This window comes from Chiroxiphia lanceolata, chromosome 17 (genome assembly GCF_009829145.1).
Source record: "Chiroxiphia lanceolata isolate bChiLan1 chromosome 17, bChiLan1.pri, whole genome shotgun sequence".
Lineage (NCBI taxonomy): Eukaryota > Metazoa > Chordata > Aves > Passeriformes > Pipridae > Chiroxiphia > Chiroxiphia lanceolata.
In genome coordinates, this window is record NC_045653.1 from 1,111,166 (window position 1) to 1,128,427 (window position 17,262).

General features: G+C 47.6%; 2 protein-coding genes across 2 annotated transcripts; one reads left to right on the forward strand and one right to left on the reverse strand.

The window, feature by feature from the left end:
- Positions 1–11: 11 nt before the first annotated feature.
- On the reverse strand, positions 12–2,325 carry ROMO1 (reactive oxygen species modulator 1). Its single transcript, XM_032705019.1, has 3 exons — positions 2,221–2,325; positions 1,692–1,822; positions 12–204 (listed from the first exon to the last, which is right to left on the reverse strand). Exons 2-3 carry the CDS (start codon positions 1,820–1,822, stop codon positions 96–98), a joined length of 240 nt encoding a protein of 79 aa, XP_032560910.1. The 5' UTR covers positions 2,221–2,325; the 3' UTR covers positions 12–95.
- Positions 2,314–15,041, forward strand: NFS1 (NFS1 cysteine desulfurase). Its single transcript, XM_032705011.1, has 13 exons — positions 2,314–2,446; positions 2,545–2,612; positions 3,286–3,402; positions 4,216–4,299; positions 4,958–5,110; positions 5,239–5,332; positions 7,834–7,968; positions 9,673–9,830; positions 11,187–11,292; positions 11,450–11,531; positions 12,943–13,026; positions 13,148–13,237; positions 13,727–15,041. Exons 1-13 carry the CDS (start codon positions 2,329–2,331, stop codon positions 13,788–13,790), a joined length of 1,353 nt encoding a protein of 450 aa, XP_032560902.1. The 5' UTR covers positions 2,314–2,328; the 3' UTR covers positions 13,791–15,041.
- The last annotated feature ends 2,221 nt before the right edge of the window (positions 15,042–17,262 follow it).

Below are 17,262 nucleotides of genomic sequence, written 5' to 3' on the forward strand. Positions count from 1 at the left end.
AAGAGCTCTCATTTCCAGGTATCTAAAGATTTTATTATGGTACAGAGGAGGAATGGCTGGGCAGGGGCACTCTGGGATACATCCCAAACTCGAGGCTAGCAGCGTATCCCCATACCAATGGCCATGAATGTCCCAAACGTCCCACCGCTTTGCATCATCGTTTTGCCAACTCCACCCATCAGCTCTCGTCCTCTCATGCCAATCCTGAGATAAAGAAAACCAGGGAATTATACAGAAGCTGAAACCTGACACATCACAGACAAGCAGCAGAAAACGTGGGAGACAACCAGCTCATGGTTACAAATGAGCTAAATCAGCCTAATCTGTGCAGTGGTACCTCTCCTACCCCCGACACTGTTTGTGGTGCCCTGTGCTTGAGCTACTGCTTCAGCTACTGCAGGGGCTCCTGAGTGACCCTCACCAATGGCCCATGTGTATTTTTTCCTGCAGTGGAACCCTCCTGCCACGCCACAGCAAGAACAGCTTTACATCTTAGTGCCCCAAATACCCTTAATATGGGAGGAAAAAAATCGTGCTGTCCAAGTTTTTGACTTGCAAGAGAACAAAAAGAGTTGTCTGAACTACTGTATTGCCATCCTGTCTGGATGCAATGGCAGTGCTTTTAATACCACCAACTTAAAATTAACTTCCTATTTACTACTGATTGTGTTTTTAATATGAGAGACACCTGAAAGGCCTAAAAGTGTCCAGAGGTGTTTCTGGTCTCCAGTTCTCACCTACCTGAGGTCTGACTGAAACAAAAAGAATTGTTCTGTCTCAAGAAGCTCTTGTAATATTTGGCTTTTAAGCACTGCAGTGACTTCAGGGTCTAAGGAATTTCATGCACTTGATTCTTAAAACATGAGATTTACCCTCAGAAATGGTACAGCAGAACCACTATAACTGCTTCTTCCAAATCCTCTAAATCTGTATTTTCTGCCAGCATTGTGACACTTAGAAATACCCTCTGGGAACTCAGATCAGAAAAACATCAAACTTCTACTGGTTTAGACTTCATGCCTTTTTGTCCTGTGTTTAATCACAGGTGAAAACCCTGGAGCAGAAGGAGTTGTGCGAAGTATGAAAGAGCTGACTGCAGTGGTTCCTTCTCACAGGTGATGTGCAAAGCCAGTCAGCAGTGCCAGAGCGAATCCGGAGCACTGAGTGGGTGTTTCCACGCTGGTGAGCCCCAGGGAAGGTGGAATGTTGTCCCTCTCTGATGCACAGTGGGGCTGTGCCAGTGCCAGCCATGCTCTGCCCACACTCCTGAGCTCATACTTGGGGTCAGTTCAGTAACTGCCCCCGTGCAAAGTGACCACAGTGCAGACACTGGGAGCCTGCAGAGCACCTTGGGAAGCTTCAGTGCCAGGAGAGGGCTGCACACACCACTCATCCAGCTCCCCCCAGAGCTGATCCTCCACAGCCTCAGCTTCCCAACAGGTGGCAGGAAAAGGTCTGGAGAACTGCGACCTCCTGACATAGGGGTGACCCAGAGCTGACACTCTGCCAGGGCCAGACTCGCCTGGTGGATGCCAGGGCTGATCAGTGTGGTCAGTCTGGAGACCCTGACAAACTTCCACCCACGGACAGCACAGGCCCAGCCCCGATCTCTTCCCAGCCCCCAGCAGCACCATTTCACTCTGGCTGTCGCCCTGTCACCACCCGCCTGTGGCAGCATTTCCTCGGCGTACCTGAGGCAGGAGAACGTGCCGAACAGCGCCCCTGCAGCCATGCCCACGGCAAAGCCCATCATGAAACCCATCTTTATTCTGTCGAAGCAGCTGGGCTGCGACTGCCCGTACGGGCCCACGGTCACAGGCATCTAGAAAAGAAAGGACAAAACCCACAGGCTTTACTGCTTTGTGTAACGGGCCTCCACACCCACCGCGGGCCGGCCCGGGCTCGGCGCTGCAGAGCTGCGCCGGCCCCCGGGCCTGACTCCCCGCCCGCCGTGCAGGAAGGCCGGGCAGGGACTGACGGCCCCACTTCACCCCCAACCAGCTCCTGCGAGCGCCGCGGGGCTGTCCCGGGGCCTCCCCTGTGCCGTCCCCCTGCGAGCAGCGCCCGCGGCGCGGCCCCGAGGGCACAGCGAACCCGCCCTCCTGGAGCCCGAGGCCAGGGCGGGGGCGCCCCGGGAGCGGCGGCCGCCGCTCTCCGCCCGGCCAAGAGCGCGGGGATGGCCCGGGGGCCCGGCGGGGCTCCCCCTCAGCGCCCCGGTACCTCGCTGGGCCGCTCCGCGCTCCGCCCGGCCCCGCTTCCGGCGCGCTCCTGACGGACAGGAAGGGGCGGTCCCGAGCGCGGCCCCGCCCACGCGCGCGCCCGCCCGCCATGCTGCTGTGGCGGCGTCTGGCGGGGTTGGGGAGCGGCCGCGCCCCGCGGCGACTTCGGACGGCACCGGGGCAGGCACAGACACAGGCACAGACACAGGCACAGGCAGAGGGACCGGGTAAGGTCGCGGTCGGGCAGAGCCGCTGTCGGCGCAGGGGTGGCCCCGCCGCTCCCGCCCGTCCCTGACAGCAGCTCCCTCCGCTCTTCTCCCCTCAGGGCCAACTGGCGATGGCGACGGCGCCCTGCGACCGCTCTACATGGACGTGCAGGCCACCACCCCGCTGGTACGGTCCGCGCCGAGCTCGGACAGCGAGCGGGGCCCGCGCTCACGGCTCTTCCTGAGCGCTCGCCTGTGTCCCGGGCTCCGGGGGACAGGGACACCGCACACCGGCCGTGCCCGGCGCGGGAGCACGGGGCAGTTCGGGCGCCCCCGGGGGCCGGAGCCCCGCCGGCAGTCCCGGGAGCGGGCAGGGAGGGAGCGCGGCGGGGCTCACACCGACCCTGCGGGAGTGGGGGCGGCTGCGAGAGGCAGCAGGAGGTTAATTCAACCAAAATACCAGCCTGCCATTTCTCTTGACACTTTAAGACCTTGTATTTCTTTTGCTCAGAAGAAAGGCCGTGTTGGATGGGACTTGGAACGCCCTGGCCTAGGGGAAGCTCTCCGTGCCCATGGCAGGAGGGCAGAACAAGATGAGCCTTCCAAGCAGTCTGTGGTTCTGTTCACTCAGATGATCCCCTTCTGTGATCGCCTCAGTGCAGATCAAGGGCATAGAACACAACTGCCAGGCACTGGTGTTGTCCATAACGTGTAATAACCTCACGTTTTTGAGATCTGGCCTGAGCTAAAGCAAGACACTGTGACACAAGTGCTGATCCTGCAGTAGGGGTGCATGTCTAGAGGGGACAGAGATGCTTTTCCTTCTCTGTTTCTAAGGCTGGGTGTTTTGTGTCGTGTAGGATCCCAGAGTCCTCGACAGCATGCTCCCATACCTGACAGCCTACTATGGCAACCCCCACTCCAGAACCCACGCCTATGGCTGGGAGAGCGAGGCTGCCATGGAGAAGGCGAGGAGGGTGAGTCTTCATCTTCACAGTCATGGTTTTCCTGCTGGCAAGGACATTCAATGTCAAAAGAACATCAAAAACAATGAAGGAGAAAAGCCTGTTCTCTGTGGGCTGGATTTATCAGCTTCCTCTTTGCTTTGCTTTAGTAGATTTTTTTCAAGAAAAAGTAGAATCACAGAATATCCGGAGTTGGAAGGGACCCACAAGGATCATCGAGTCCAACTCCTGGCCCTGCACAGGACCATCCTCAAGAGTCACACCCTGTCCCTGAGAGCATTGTCCAAACACTCCTGGAGCTCTGGCAGCCTTGGGGCCGTGCCCACTGCCCTGGGGAGCCTGTTCAGTGCCAACCACCCTCTGGGGGAAGAACCTTTTGCTGAGATCCAACCTGACCCTGCCCTGGCACAGCTCCAGCCGTTCCCTCAGGCCCTCTCAGTGGTCACAGAGCAGAGGTCGGTGCTGCCCCTCCGCTGCTGCTCGTGGGGAAGCTGCAGAACCCCAGGGAGGTCTGACCTCAGTCTCCTCCAGCTGAACAAGCCAAGTGCCCTCTGCTGCTCCTCAAGGCCCCTCAAGGCCCTTCACCATCTTTGTAGCCTCCTCTGCATGTGCTCTTTAATGGCTTTATATCCACATATAGAGGCCCCTCAACCTGCCCTCAACCAACCTCTCCTAATCTTAGTGTGGGTCTTTGTAATTTTTTTTTTTTAAGTAATGGGCTTTTGTCTACTTTTTATCTCTTGAAAACATTTTGCTTGTATTTTGCTGTGGTGGATTCACTGTATATTTTCTTAACAAATCGACATTGTATTTCTTCTTAAACAGCAAGTTGCAGATTTAATAGGAGCTGATTCACGGGAAATTATATTTACCAGTGGTGCAACAGAATCTAATAATATGGCAATTAAGGTAAAAGGTTTATACTGATAGTTATTTATGATGTTAAAGTTATGCTCTTAAGAACTGTATGCATCTTTGAACAGTTTAAATGTTAATATGTTGGAGTAGGTAGCAAATATTTGCATTCCTGGATTTGCTCCTTGTGATCCTCTGCTACAACTTGGAGGAAATACATGGAATGTTTTAGTGCACAGGATGTGTTTTTGAGTGTAAAATATTCAATGTTTACCTTACATGCACCAAATACAACATTTCTCCTTATGTCATTAAAATCTTTATCATGAAATACAGTGGACATGCTGATTAGGAACTTTTTTCTGATGAAGACTGGATTGTGTTTTAACCTTTAGTATGTGGTTGTTCAGGCTTGTCAGTGTATATGACTCCACATAAAATGTTTTTTAAAAAGTATTTTGATTAATGACATCTGTAACTTCTGTCAGTTAACATTTTCACAGGTTTTTTGAGAAATGAGTTGCTTTGAAAAATGAGTGCTTGTGGAGACACGTAGTGTGGATTATGTGTCAGTACCTTTTAGATTCATGACTTTGGGTCAGACAGGAAAGATTGAAATGAATTATATCAAAGTATTGATTTCTTGTTTCCAGTCATGGCTTTCTTCAGTGGTCTAATGGCCAATTTCTTGTTCATGGATTGTGCCTGACAGGGTGTTGCAAGGTTCTATAAATCCAGGAAGAAGCACATAATTACTACACAAACAGAGCACAAGTGTGTGTTGGATTCTTGTCGTTCCTTGGAAACAGAAGGTTTTCGGATCACGTATCTACCTGTTAAAAACAATGGGCTCATAGATTTGAAGGTAAGTTGTTACTGACAGACAGAAACTGAAAATAGAAGAAGTTTTTGCTTCAAATTGATGCTTAAGAGGACCTTGTGTCCTTTGTGACCTGTTAGTCACAACTTCTGTCCCTCTGAATCTTTCACCAGGAGCTGGAGGCTGCATTCCAGCCAGACACAAGTTTGGTTTCTGTAATGACTGTGAATAATGAAATAGGAGTAAAGCAGCCAATTCATGACATTGGTAAGTACTGTGTGGCTTTCAGATGCCAGCTGAAGTTGCTTCTGCTTCATTTTAGTTGATAATTTCATCCCCAAGTGGTACTGATGCAAAAGATTAGGTGTAATATACTTAAGGAATAAATAATAATTTAAGTATTTAAAAAGAAAAATATAATGTAAATAAATAAATCTGCTGTCCCAAATAAAAACTGATTTTAAAAGGAAAATGAGGATGAAAGTCACTGCTTTTACAGTGAGCACTACAGCAATTATAGCCTTGAATAGATCAACTGCAGTGTTTCTAGTTTCATTCTGAAATGTATCATGGATGAAAAAATTGCACAGAATAACTGGCCAGATTAAGACTGTGTACTATAACAGTTTATTGAGCACTTGTAGTGTTTAAGAGGAGAAATGTGCAGGATTTCGGGTGGGAGAGGGTGGTGATCACCACCCTCCCCCCATATTGCCATACACAGTCATGAACCGTTGGTTTGGAGGCCAAAAGGCTGCTGAAGAGCCAGGTTTCTGGAACAGAAGGCAGGGAGAAGGTGAACCAGGCTCTGAGCAGGCAGATGGAGTGACAGGGACCTCGGAGCAGTTGAAGGGAGACCCTGGAGAACCAGGGTCATTGGAGCAGGGAGGGTGAACGGGTGCCTGCACAGCCTGGATCCCACGGTGAGTTGGTGATGAGGTTTCCCATGACAGTGACAAAACATACACACCCCCCTTCTGTCCTGGTTTAACCCCAGGCAACCCCCAAGCCCCAGCAGCTGCTCACTCATTCCAGATAGGATTAGAAGGGTAAAGGCCAGAGAACTCATGGGTTGAGATAAGGACAGTGTAATGGGGAAAGCAAAAGCCATCACACAAGAAAGCAAAACAAAGAATTAATTCCCTGCTTCCACAGTTGGGCAGGTGTTCAGCACCTCCAGGAGAGCAGGGCCTCATCCCATGTGACAGTGACTTGGGAAGAGAAACACCATCACTCTAAATGTCCCCTCCTTCCTCCTTCTTCCCCCCAGCTTTATATACTGATGTCATATGGTCTGGAATATCCCTTGGGGTCAGTTTGGGTCCTTGGCTGTGTCCCCTCCCACATCCTCCCAGCTGCCTCTCCACTGTGGCAGTATGAGAAGCAGAGAAGACCTTGGCTCTGTGTAGGCCCTGCTCAGCAATAACAACAACATCACGATATTATCAACCTTGTCTTCAGCACAAAACACAGCCCCATCCCAGCCACTCTGAAGAAAGTTAACTCTACCAAAACCAGCACACCTTCATATTCAAGATGTTTCCCTTTTTGGACAGTATTTTGGCTGTGGCTCTGCCCTGGGGTTCGTACTGTGTAGGGTATTGTTTTCTCAGGCTGTGCCAGATATCTTGTGCAGCTGGTTTTCCTCTTGTAGCTGCTGCATTTTTTTTCTTCATTAAGCTCAAAGCAGCATTTCCCCCAAGGCTTTTCAAGGTTCTGTTTCTTCCTTGACAACCATTTGACCATCAGTGAATTGTGTATAGGCCTGAGGACTCTTGTTTTCCTGCTGTGCTTACATTGTCAAGGCCATTGCTGTCCCACGCTTCAACACCAGGGATGGCTGGTGCCAGCTGCAGTTCCCACGGGATGTTCTCACAACACCTTGGTAACAGGTCCCACAGGCCAGGCCTGGGCCTTGCAGAGGGAACCTGGGGCCCTGTTAGTGTGAGGCCTGGAGCCTGATATTGCTGATCTTGCTGAAACACAGGAGGACAACTTACCCTGTAAAGGATCGTGTTGAACCTCCTGTGCAGAGGAGAGGTCTGGGATGCAGCTGTGCTAGGTGTGGATTCTGGGGAAGATGAGTTGTGATGTTTTTGATGACAGAAGTAAATAATATTGAAGTTCACTGCCCATGAACAATGTGTTATTTTGTTCCTTAGTGTATTTTAGGTCTGGATGTGAAAACATTGGTGAGAGGCTCAGGTGGTAATAATGAGCATGTGTGAGGACTAGTGACAATTCTGAGAACATTTTCAAGACTGAGTGTTGCAAAACCTGGAGAGCAGAGAAAATAGCATGAAAATACTTGGCAAATATAAATGTGAAAGTAAAGCTAGCTTGTACTGGACTGGTGTTGAGAAGAAAAAGAATCAAGAAAAAACCAGTTCTGTCCAACTGTGGAGTCATCTCTGTGTGGAAACTTAGATGTCTCATGCAACCATTTGTTCTTAAACTTGGTAGGTGTGAGTTGGGAAACAGTCTCACTTCTTAACACAGTAGACTTTTTAACTTCTCAACTGAAGCAATTCACCATAGTCTTGCCTGCCTAAACCTGTGCCAAAGCATCAGCTACAGTAGCTCCTGCACAGCTTTAGCCACTTCACTGTAAAAGAAACATCACAGTCCCCATTTCTTCCTTTGTCACCTCAGAACTGGTCCCTCCTGTTGGTTTAGATTCATTGATGCTTTAGATCCATTGTTGGAATCCTTGGGATCATGGTGATCAGACAAGGTAACATGGGTTTGCCTTGGTGTCTTTGTTACAGGTGAGATCTGCCGGGAGCGGAAGGTTTTCTTCCACACAGATGCTGCACAAGCAATTGGTAAAATTCCTATGGATGTCAACGACATGAAAATTGATCTGATGAGCATCAGTGGCCATAAAATTTATGGGCCAAAAGGTACTCACTGAAGTGCTTTATAGGGAATTGTTCCCACGCCTAACTTAAGCTAACTGCACAAGGTGTGCAGTCAAAGCTGTTTGTCATGGTGACAGTTACTTAAGCTGTAGGAAACTGTTCTAGGGGACCCCTGGTGGTCTAGTGGTTAGGATGCAGCACTCTCACTGCTGCAGCCCGGGTTCGATTCCCGATCAGGGAACTTCTCCGGGCAGATGGAGCTCATCAGCCCTGTAAGGCCATCCATCTAAGAGAAGGTCACTCTAAACAAACCTATGTCCTGAGGACCTCGCTGCCACCGTCCAAGCTCCCTCGGCCCCAGCAGATGAACCTTAGGATTAAAGGGTGGGCTCAGCTCAGCACACACTGTGTCTCACCTAAAAAATCCACTGCACAGGCTCGAAGGGTAAAGACCTTTCCCGAATCTTTGTTCGCGAAGAATGGCCATACATACAGAAAACTGTTCTAAGACTGGTGTTGGATGGGCTCTGCTGCCAGCTTAGAGCTGCAGCAAGTGGATCTTCAGGGCTGATGGGGTGGGGTGGTTTCACTGAAGAAGGAACTGTGGTGTCTAATGGTGGCAGCATTGGAGCAGTGCCTTGTCAGGAGCTTGGAGGCAGAACTGATGCTGAAATGGTTGAACTGAAATCACTGGGTTTTAGAGCAAAGTTTAAACACAAATGTTACTTGCAACGAGGAGACCAAAAGATAACTGGAAAGTTTAAATTCTTAGTGATTTTGGTTGTTTTCTACTTCCAGTGGCTTCTTTCCCACAACTCCATTTATGCATCTTCTTTGCAGAATGGGGTTTAAAATCGAACTGTGGATTTTCTAGTTGACTCACAAATACTAAAAGTCCAGGTATTATTACTGTCACGGTCCATTTAGTTTGTGACAGTGGGTGTAGAAAGCCAGGAATCAGGTTTGCTGTATTCTATATGCTCTTCTGAAACAAAAGGCAAAATTTTGCAGTATGTCTTTTTTTTCTGTGCAAGCTCTCCTGAGAGCTGAAGACAGTCCTTGTCCAGAGATGATAAGTTCTCAACCAGTAGCTTTGGACAAATGACAGACATAAATTTTCACAACTTATTATGGCTGGAATTTGCAGCTGTTCTTCCCATGTGACAGTCACTCATTAGGAGTACCAGGGCACACGAAGACATGAAAATTGGGTTTCTAAGCGAGGAGAGGGTGAGATTGACTGGCTGTCAAAACTGGCTCATCTAATCTGCCTGCTGCAAATTGCTACCACTGATGAGTCTTCCTAATGAGAAGAAAGGGAGAGAACTCCTGGGACTGGTGTGGGCCTGATAATCCAGGGAAAGGAGTTGGAAGTCAGTAAGGGAACTTTATCAGTGAATGAAATATCTGCACATAAAAACTTCATTGCAAGGGGATGAACTTCAGCTGTGCGTGGGAATTGTGGGAAGAAAGGGAAGTGATGAGTCCCTGGGTGGCTGAAGCACAGTGGAAAAGCTGAGCTCCCATGGCTGAAGCTCTGGGAGCCTGAACATGAGCAGTGGGAACAAACACCATTTCCTAGAAAATAATACAATTCTGTACTCATTTACTACATTTTTCTCCAGTTAAGTGTCCAAATGTGTGTTTGCTTTGGAAATAAGGAATGTGACCAAACCTGGGAGTCCCTGTCTGTCCATAATTTCAGAGCTGTGGGCACATGGTAAAACAGCTTTCCTTGTTTCCAAGGGGTCGGTGCTCTGTACGTTCGCCGCCGACCGCGCGTCAGGCTGGAGCCCCTGCAGAGTGGGGGAGGCCAGGAGAGAGGACTGCGCTCTGGGACTGTTCCCACCCCTCTGGCAGTGGGGCTGGGAGCAGCCTGTGAGGTGGCACAGCAGGAGATGGAGGTATGTGTGAGAAGGTACTTGTCCTGGGTTCCAGAAAATAATATAGCAGCACCGCTTAGGGCTTGGATTCCTTAGGTCTTCTTGTGTCCATGTGCCTGAATTAAATTTGCTTCTCATGCTTTAACATTAAGTGAACTTAATGTTTTGACAACTTCAAGGGTATTTTTGGGTAATTGGAAGTTCTTTCTAAAGTTTCTTTTTTCTTGAAAAACAAAAAAGGTGACATTTTTAGTGAAATACAGCTTTGTTTGCTTTTACTCACTTCACACGTGTATTAGCAGCATCTCTGAAATGAGTAAGTCATGTTTATAATGTATATTGAAAAAATAAGCCTTCCTAGTCCATTATTGTACCTATTATGTGTATGTAAGTTCAAGTTCTCTGGAGCTTTGCAACAAAGAATTCATTTTCTTTTTTCCTAGCTTGGACAGTAAAGTTGATTTGCTAGGTCTGGTGTCTGAGCCTCTGTGGGCTGCTGCGTTGGTTTGTGGGCACCAATGCCTTCCTTACAGCTGGAATGTAAAAATCCTTAAATACAGTGCCAGTGGGATGCATGGGCCAGATATCTGCACACGTAGGATCAAGCTTCTTCCCAGGAGACAGGCAGAATTCCATCTGAATCTGAGCTGGGTGGTTATGGAAACTGAGGCTAGAGAGCCTGCAGAGTCCAAATTCTGCACGAGCCTCAGATCTGGATTCTCTTCCTTGCCTGGCAGAGTCCTGGCATTTCTAAATCAACTGATAGCCTGGTTTTCTTCTAAAGCTTTTTCAAGTGTGCAAACAAGCATGAATTGCGTCATGTTCTTGTGGCTGTTCTGTGCGCCAGGGCCGATCCCTTCCTGCTCTCTTGGTGCAAGTGACCTCATTTTTCAGTGTAGAACAAGACGCTGCACGTGGGCAGTTCTCTGTGCAGGTTACTGCTGGTAAAAGCTGAGCTCGCAGTAGTTTGTGAGTCTGTGTCTCTGGTACAGTTGGAGAGCTGGGAAATAAGGAGCACTTGCCATAACAGGTGCCCTTTCTTGTGGTGCAAAATGCATCATCTTGTGCATTGTCTAACTTGTCTTTAAACACAGCTCTGTGCTTTTATGAAAGGAGGTTTGGCAGCTTGTGTATGTAGATCTTTCTGCATGGTTTGTGACCCCTTTGAAGACTGAGCTAGCTAGGAGCCAGGTGGTTATTCTCTTTTGAAACAGTCACCAGGGCAGGCAAAGTTTGTCAGTTCAAGTTTCAGCTGTGATTTTTCCCGTCTGGCCAACCCCAGTTACTCAAGGCTGCTCACAGTGGCGACACGAAGCAGTTGGAGTGAGGTCAGGATGTACACTTTCTTACTTGGGTCTCCTCTGGTTTCTTTGTTAGTATGACCATAAGCGAGTCTCACAACTGGCAGAACGACTGGTGACCAAAATAATGAGTGAAGTTCCTGACGTGGTGATGAACGGAGACCGGGAGCATCGCTACCCAGGTAACGAGCCCTCAGAGCTGCCTGGGGCCTCGGGGGTGAGGCTGTGGCTGAAGAATGCCCTTGAGCCACACATGATGCAGGTCCTGCCATGCAGGGGAGGATTTGCCAGAGATGTCAGTTGATGTATTTTTTTTCTGTTTCATTTATTTTTATGTAGGATGCATCAATTTATCTTTTGCATATGTGGAAGGAGAGAGTCTTCTGATGGCTCTGAAAGATGTGGCTCTGTCTTCAGGAAGGTAGGTGGAATGTATGGGAAGGGTAGCAGTATGTTTTGGAGAGAAAATAGCATCTGCTAGTGGAGGTAAAGACTAAGGAGTGGTCTCTTCTGTGCCCCGTATTTGCATATTCAGTCAATGAGTCAGCCTGGCACTGATTGCATTCTAAGATGGTATTTAAGGGGCATATTTCTACTGAAGGTCAAATTTACTCATCCTGAAAGAAAAAAAAACAAATAAAACCACAAACAAAACAAAACCGAAACAAAATCCAAACAAACTCCAACCCCCACCCCACAAAAACCAAGCTACAAATTTGTACCTGCCAGCCCCAGCCTTGCAGATTGGTTACCTGTGATCTGAGTAGCCTTGGCTTGTACTGGTGATACTGTCATTCTAAAGGCCACCAGCATTTGAGCAGCTTCTGTCCTTCAGCAGGATTTAACTGCAATCTCTTGAGGTTGGGCAAGTATCTGAGTTAAATCAGATCATAGTCCCTGTGTTAAATGTAGCAGCAGAAAGGAAATGGCATATGCTTTTATGGAGCTCTGCTGACTACAGGAGTGATGAGTAACATTTCTGTTACCAAGACACTCCTGATGTTTATGATGAAAGGAATGGAGGGTGAGGATGCCCCTTCCTTCCCTCACCTTTGAGAACAAAGCAGTCAGCATATCCTAATTAGAAACAGGTTGGCGCGATGAACAGGGAGAACAAGTCTCCACATGACTGTGTCTGACTTGTGTCACGTGAAGATCTCTTCTGAGTTTCTGCTCTGTGCACCAGGGAGCTGTAAACAGCTCTGATTTGTGCTGCATGTGGCTACCTGTTAAAACTGAGTCCCAGGACGTAACCAGTTTTCCCTACTGCTTCAAGGTGAAAGTTTTCTCTACTGGCAGCTGTAACTGGATCATCTTGCTCTGGATTCCTCTGTGCCCTGCTTTTCATTTATTTGTTCTGCTGCCAAACAGCAGCTTGTGAAGTCTTTCTTTTTCATTATGTTCCTGGTGCGTTACCTTCTCTGGATAGTTCTGTCTTGGCTCCTTTGTCTTTTTTTCCACAGCCTTTACTTCAGCTACCTCCTAATCCGCATTCCCCATGTCTCTGTGTGGCATTATGTTCATTCTTGCTGCATTATCTGTGTTCTCTCTCCTTACCTTATGCTCCTAATTTATTACCCCCATTTCCCTTTAATGCCTGCCCCTTCTATTCTTTTTTTCTTCATCAATAGAAATATCACTTTTCTTGCCTGTATTCATGGTGGTTTCTAAGAGGCTGGGGAAGCTGATACAGGTTGTTGTAAAGAGTCATAGTCATAAGAAACATCTGTAAGCGACCTGTTCTTTGTTGGAGGAGATTAGTGCAGTGTTACTTCAGTGTAGCATCTGCCTGTGAACAGAAGTGTGACATTTCCCTGCCTTCCCTTTCCCAGTGCTTGCACCTCAGCCTCTCTGGAGCCTTCTTATGTTCTGCGGGCGATCGGAACAGACGAAGACTTGGCTCACTCGTCTATAAGGTGTGTGCTCTGCCCTGATGTTTCCACGTGTTCTTCTCTTCTGATAAAAGTCGGTGGTGGATTTGTTCCAGCCCTCCACATGCACACTATTCTGGTCCTTAATGGTTTTCCTTTGGTTTAGGTTTGGCATTGGTCGTTTCACCACAGAAGAAGAAGTGGATTATACAGTGCGGAAGTGCATACAGCACGTGAAGAGGCTGAGGGAAATGAGGTGAGCCATCCTTACTGGACACAAGGACTTCTTAGGGGTCATAATCATGGGAAGAGTTGGATTTAGTTCAAAGTAATGGTCTGCTTCAAAAATCTGGTGGTGTTTCTGTAAATCAGCAAACAGTGTCCCCAGAGTGCGTGATGGGCCTGATTTTAACAGTAGAGACTCATTTTTAAGGAAACAAACCTGAAATCAAACCTTTTCACAGATCCTGCCTTTTTCAGAGAAGAATACAAGTAGGGCAAGCACGTAGGGCAGTACCTAGAAGGTTCTAATGCAGAGATGGTATTACTGAGTTAATGTAAAAGTTGGTTTATTCTGGTGCAACGGGAAGAGTCGTGACTTATCTGACAGTGAAAATGTGAGGGCTCAGTCTAGGCAAAGAGATACCTCCTGATTTCTTGTGTTATTGATCAAATTGTCTGGTTATTGTTGTTGATGATGTTCTGTGCATTTTAGGTAGCCCTTATTTTTCTCCTTTCTTTACAGCCCCCTCTGGGAAATGGTGCAGGATGGAATTGACCTCAAAAGCATTAAGTGGACTCAGCACTGAGAAAACGTCACTATCCATGGACTAGATGTGGATTAAAATGTATTTTTCTGTACATTCTTGAGCAAATTATGCAGCACTTCTGTTTTCTGACACTTGCAGTTTGATGGGAGAACTGTGTTTTCTGATCACAAAGTCTAAGAAGCCAAAAATGAAACTAGTCTTTATCATGGAGAAAGGCAGGCTGATCCAACGCCCATTGCATTTCCACTGACACACAGAAGTTTATGCTAAAATGCAATTTATTTGGAAATGTATTTTCTGAGAAGATTAAATCAGCAGGTTCCTCTTGGGCCATTGTAATCCTGGCACGGGGTTGTTGCTTCTCAGTGTAACTCATCTCAAGTCGTTGTTGTGTTTGCAGCACAGACCTGGTGCCAGTTTGCTGTGTTTGAGGTGGGTGTCCTGCACAGCAGTTGAGCTTTGCCTCTCTTTGTCTTGTACTGCTGTAAGCTCTAGATAGGAAGATGCTTGGCATCTCTAGAGGAAAGGGATGTCTCAGTGTGGCTATGTGCCTTCACAGATAAGTTGTATGTGCAGTTAAGAACAATTTTTTTCTGAAATGGAGTACTTTTGGCTCTTTTTCCTGGGTTTTATCTTTTTGTGTGTGTGTGTGTGTGCATTAATCCAAAAGATCCTTCTGTGTTCCAGAGTTTATGATACAATCATGATGCACTTTGCTGTCCCCTCCACTGGTTTTTTCCCATGCAATTTTACCTAAGTAAAGAAAGAATTCTGACCTGACTGGGGGAGGGGACAGGCAGGATCTGTCAGCTTCGGTGGCAGCACCAGTTTGGTGGGAGCACGAGTGGTGGAGGTGGTGGGGAGAGCAGACACGGTGCAATGTCTGAAGTCTGAGTTTTGTGGGGTTTTTGTTGGTTTTTTGTCCCCTTGTCATGAGTCCTTTGATGTTACTTGGTTTGCCTGTGGGCCCTTGGCTTCTGTCAGTGCAGGGAGTTGTGCCCAGCTGAGCCTGTATATTTTGTCTGGAGATAAGAACAGATGGCTTTGGAGTTTCTCTGTCTCACAGACTGTACTGCCTGACTGGAGACTGGCATGGGAATCCATTCCCTGCACGTGCTGGGGGAGGTGTCTGTTAAAAAGGGTTTGATGAGATTAATTCATAGCAGTGTTTCTCCTTTCTTACCTTTAGTGATCTTTCCAGTAGGAAACTGAAGCCTGTATGACAAAGTGCCTTTCTTTCAGTGCATAAGCAGACAGCTCTCCAATGAGTTGTGCTGATGATGGATGCTGTGTTAGCTGCTGAATTTGATACACCCCATAGACAGTACCTTCTCTTTGGGATGGAATCTACCTCGAGGATCAACTGTGTCGTGTAAAAGCCAAAGCTGAGTCTCACAAGGTGGATTGTGTTACAGAAGCTTGTGCATTTTTTTGTTACTAAGGACAGATTTAGTTGTTTGTGATAGAAAGCTAATCCTCAGTTGCTCTATTTGAAATTATTAGGTTTAGCAGTTTTACTGTTGTAGTGCTGGCACCTTATATTTCATCACAACATTTTTAAAATACCGTATGCATAAGTAGGTTTTAGCAGTGTTGTATGGGCTCTGTTTTATCCTTGGGCCATACGTATTTTCTGGATTAAGCATGTGATAACGCTTTCCCAGCATGTTTTAGAACTGTATGTTTATGAAATTGTTCTTTGTCTTTCAAGAATGATAAAAAATTATAGGTAAGACTTAAAGTTGGCTACTGTCAGTCTTTTCGGATCCGCCTTTCTGGGTGAACCTTGCAGCACCACCAGTAAGTTGCTAAATTGCAGCTTTCATTGGGGAACAGGGAAAGATAAACTCCTGACTTTCTGCAAACACTGTTAGAAGTTCGCTGTCATCAAGATTACATTTGACTTTTGAAGAGTCATTCTTCTCAAACTCTGTGCCTGAACAGGGCTAATTTTTTTAAAAAACTCAAATAGCTTAAGCCGTGATTATTTTGAGAAAAGGGAGTTCCAAATCTTGCAGATTCTGACCACTTCTTGTGTGCTAAGATCTAAAATATAAATTCTACATGTAAAGGTTTGGGAAACTCATTCACAGTGGTAACATGTTTGTTTGAAAATGTTTATAGGACAAGATGAGGAAAAATGTGTAGTGGAGATACTTCATGACAGAAAGAAGTAATGGCAAGGATGAACACCCAGTTGTACCTCACTGAGAGCAGTTAAAGCCTTTGGGGGACAGGATCCTCAGTCCATCCCGCTCTTAATAGTTTGATGCCAGTGGCAGTGAGATATGCCCAGAGCCTGGAGAGGGGTCCTAGGTCACAGGAGAGCAGCTGAAGGGCGGCACAAGGGAATTCCAGTGGCCTCATGGGGGTGGGAAGGGGAGGCAACTTAAATGTCTGTGCAGAGGAACATCCCCTAGGGAATAAACAAGAGGAGTTAGAGCCGTGCAGGTGCCTGCAGGGCTGTGATCTTATTAGCAACAGGGAGATGTGGTGGGATGGCTCCTGTGACTGGAGGGTTGGGATGGAAGCATGCAGGCTCTTCAGGAAGGACAGGCAGGGGAGAAGAGGACACACACACTGTTGCCCTCTGTGTCTGACCAGCTGGAGTGCATGGAGCTCCACCTGGGGATGGATGAGGAGCTGACTAAAGAGCTTAGGAGTCAGGATTAAAGGGAGAGATAGGTGACATCAGCTATCAGGGATAGGTGGGAGTCTGGTACAGGCCACCTGACCAGGAAGACTGAGCCAACAAGGCCCTCTACAGACAAATAGGAATGTTGTCATGTTCACAAGCCCTGGTCCTCGTGGGGCACTTCAACCACCCTGACATTGGGGGGACAACTCAGCAGGGCACAGGCAATCCAGGAGGTTCCTGGAATGTGTTGATGACAATTTGCTTCTCCAAGTGATAGAGGAGCCAAGGAGGATGGGGGCTATGCCACTTTATTCTTACCTACAAGGACAGTCCTGGGCTGCAGTGACCATGAAAGAGTAGAGTTTGAGATCCTTGGGGCAACGAGGATGCCCTGGACTCACTGCCCTGGACTTCAGGAGAGCAGACTTTGGACTCCAGGGATCTGCTTGGTAGAGTCTATAGGATAAAGCCTTGGAGGGAAGAGGAGCCCAGGGAAGCTGGTTGATACTCAAGGATCACCTCTTCCAAGCTCAGAAGTGATGCATCCCAGTGAAGCAGAAGTCAGGCAGAAACACCAGGAGGCCTGCACGGATGAACAAGGAGCTCCTGGACAAACTCAAGCACAAAAAGGAAGAATGCAGAAGGTGGAAGTGAGGACAATTAGCCTGGGAGGAGTACAGAGAGATTGTTCAACCAGCCAGGAATCAGGTTAGGAAAGCTAAAGCTCTGGTGGGATTAAATCAAGGGCAATAAGACAAGCTTCTATAGGTACCTCTGATAAAATGAAGAGTAGGGAAAAATGGTCCTCTCCGGAACAAAACGAGAGGCATGTTTTACTGGGACATGGGAAAGGTGGAGATATTCTTTGTTCTT

Bases quoted from the DNA above. Each gene is read 5' to 3' on its own strand.
- ROMO1 (XM_032705019.1), bottom strand. From the start codon at position 1,822: ATGCCTGTGACCGTGGGCCCGTACGGGCAGTCGCAGCCCAGCTGCTTC. The intron at 205-1,691 runs GTACGCCGAGGA...TCTTTATCTCAG, and splicing joins GGCACGTTCTCCTGCCTCAG to GATTGGCATGAGAGGACGAG.
- NFS1 (XM_032705011.1), top strand. From the start codon at position 2,329: ATGCTGCTGTGGCGGCGTCTGGCGGGGTTGGGGAGCGGCCGCGCCCCG. The intron at 5,111-5,238 runs GTAAGTTGTTAC...ATCTTTCACCAG, and splicing joins ATGGGCTCATAGATTTGAAG to GAGCTGGAGGCTGCATTCCA. The intron at 9,831-11,186 runs GTATGTGTGAGA...TTTCTTTGTTAG, and splicing joins TGGCACAGCAGGAGATGGAG to TATGACCATAAGCGAGTCTC.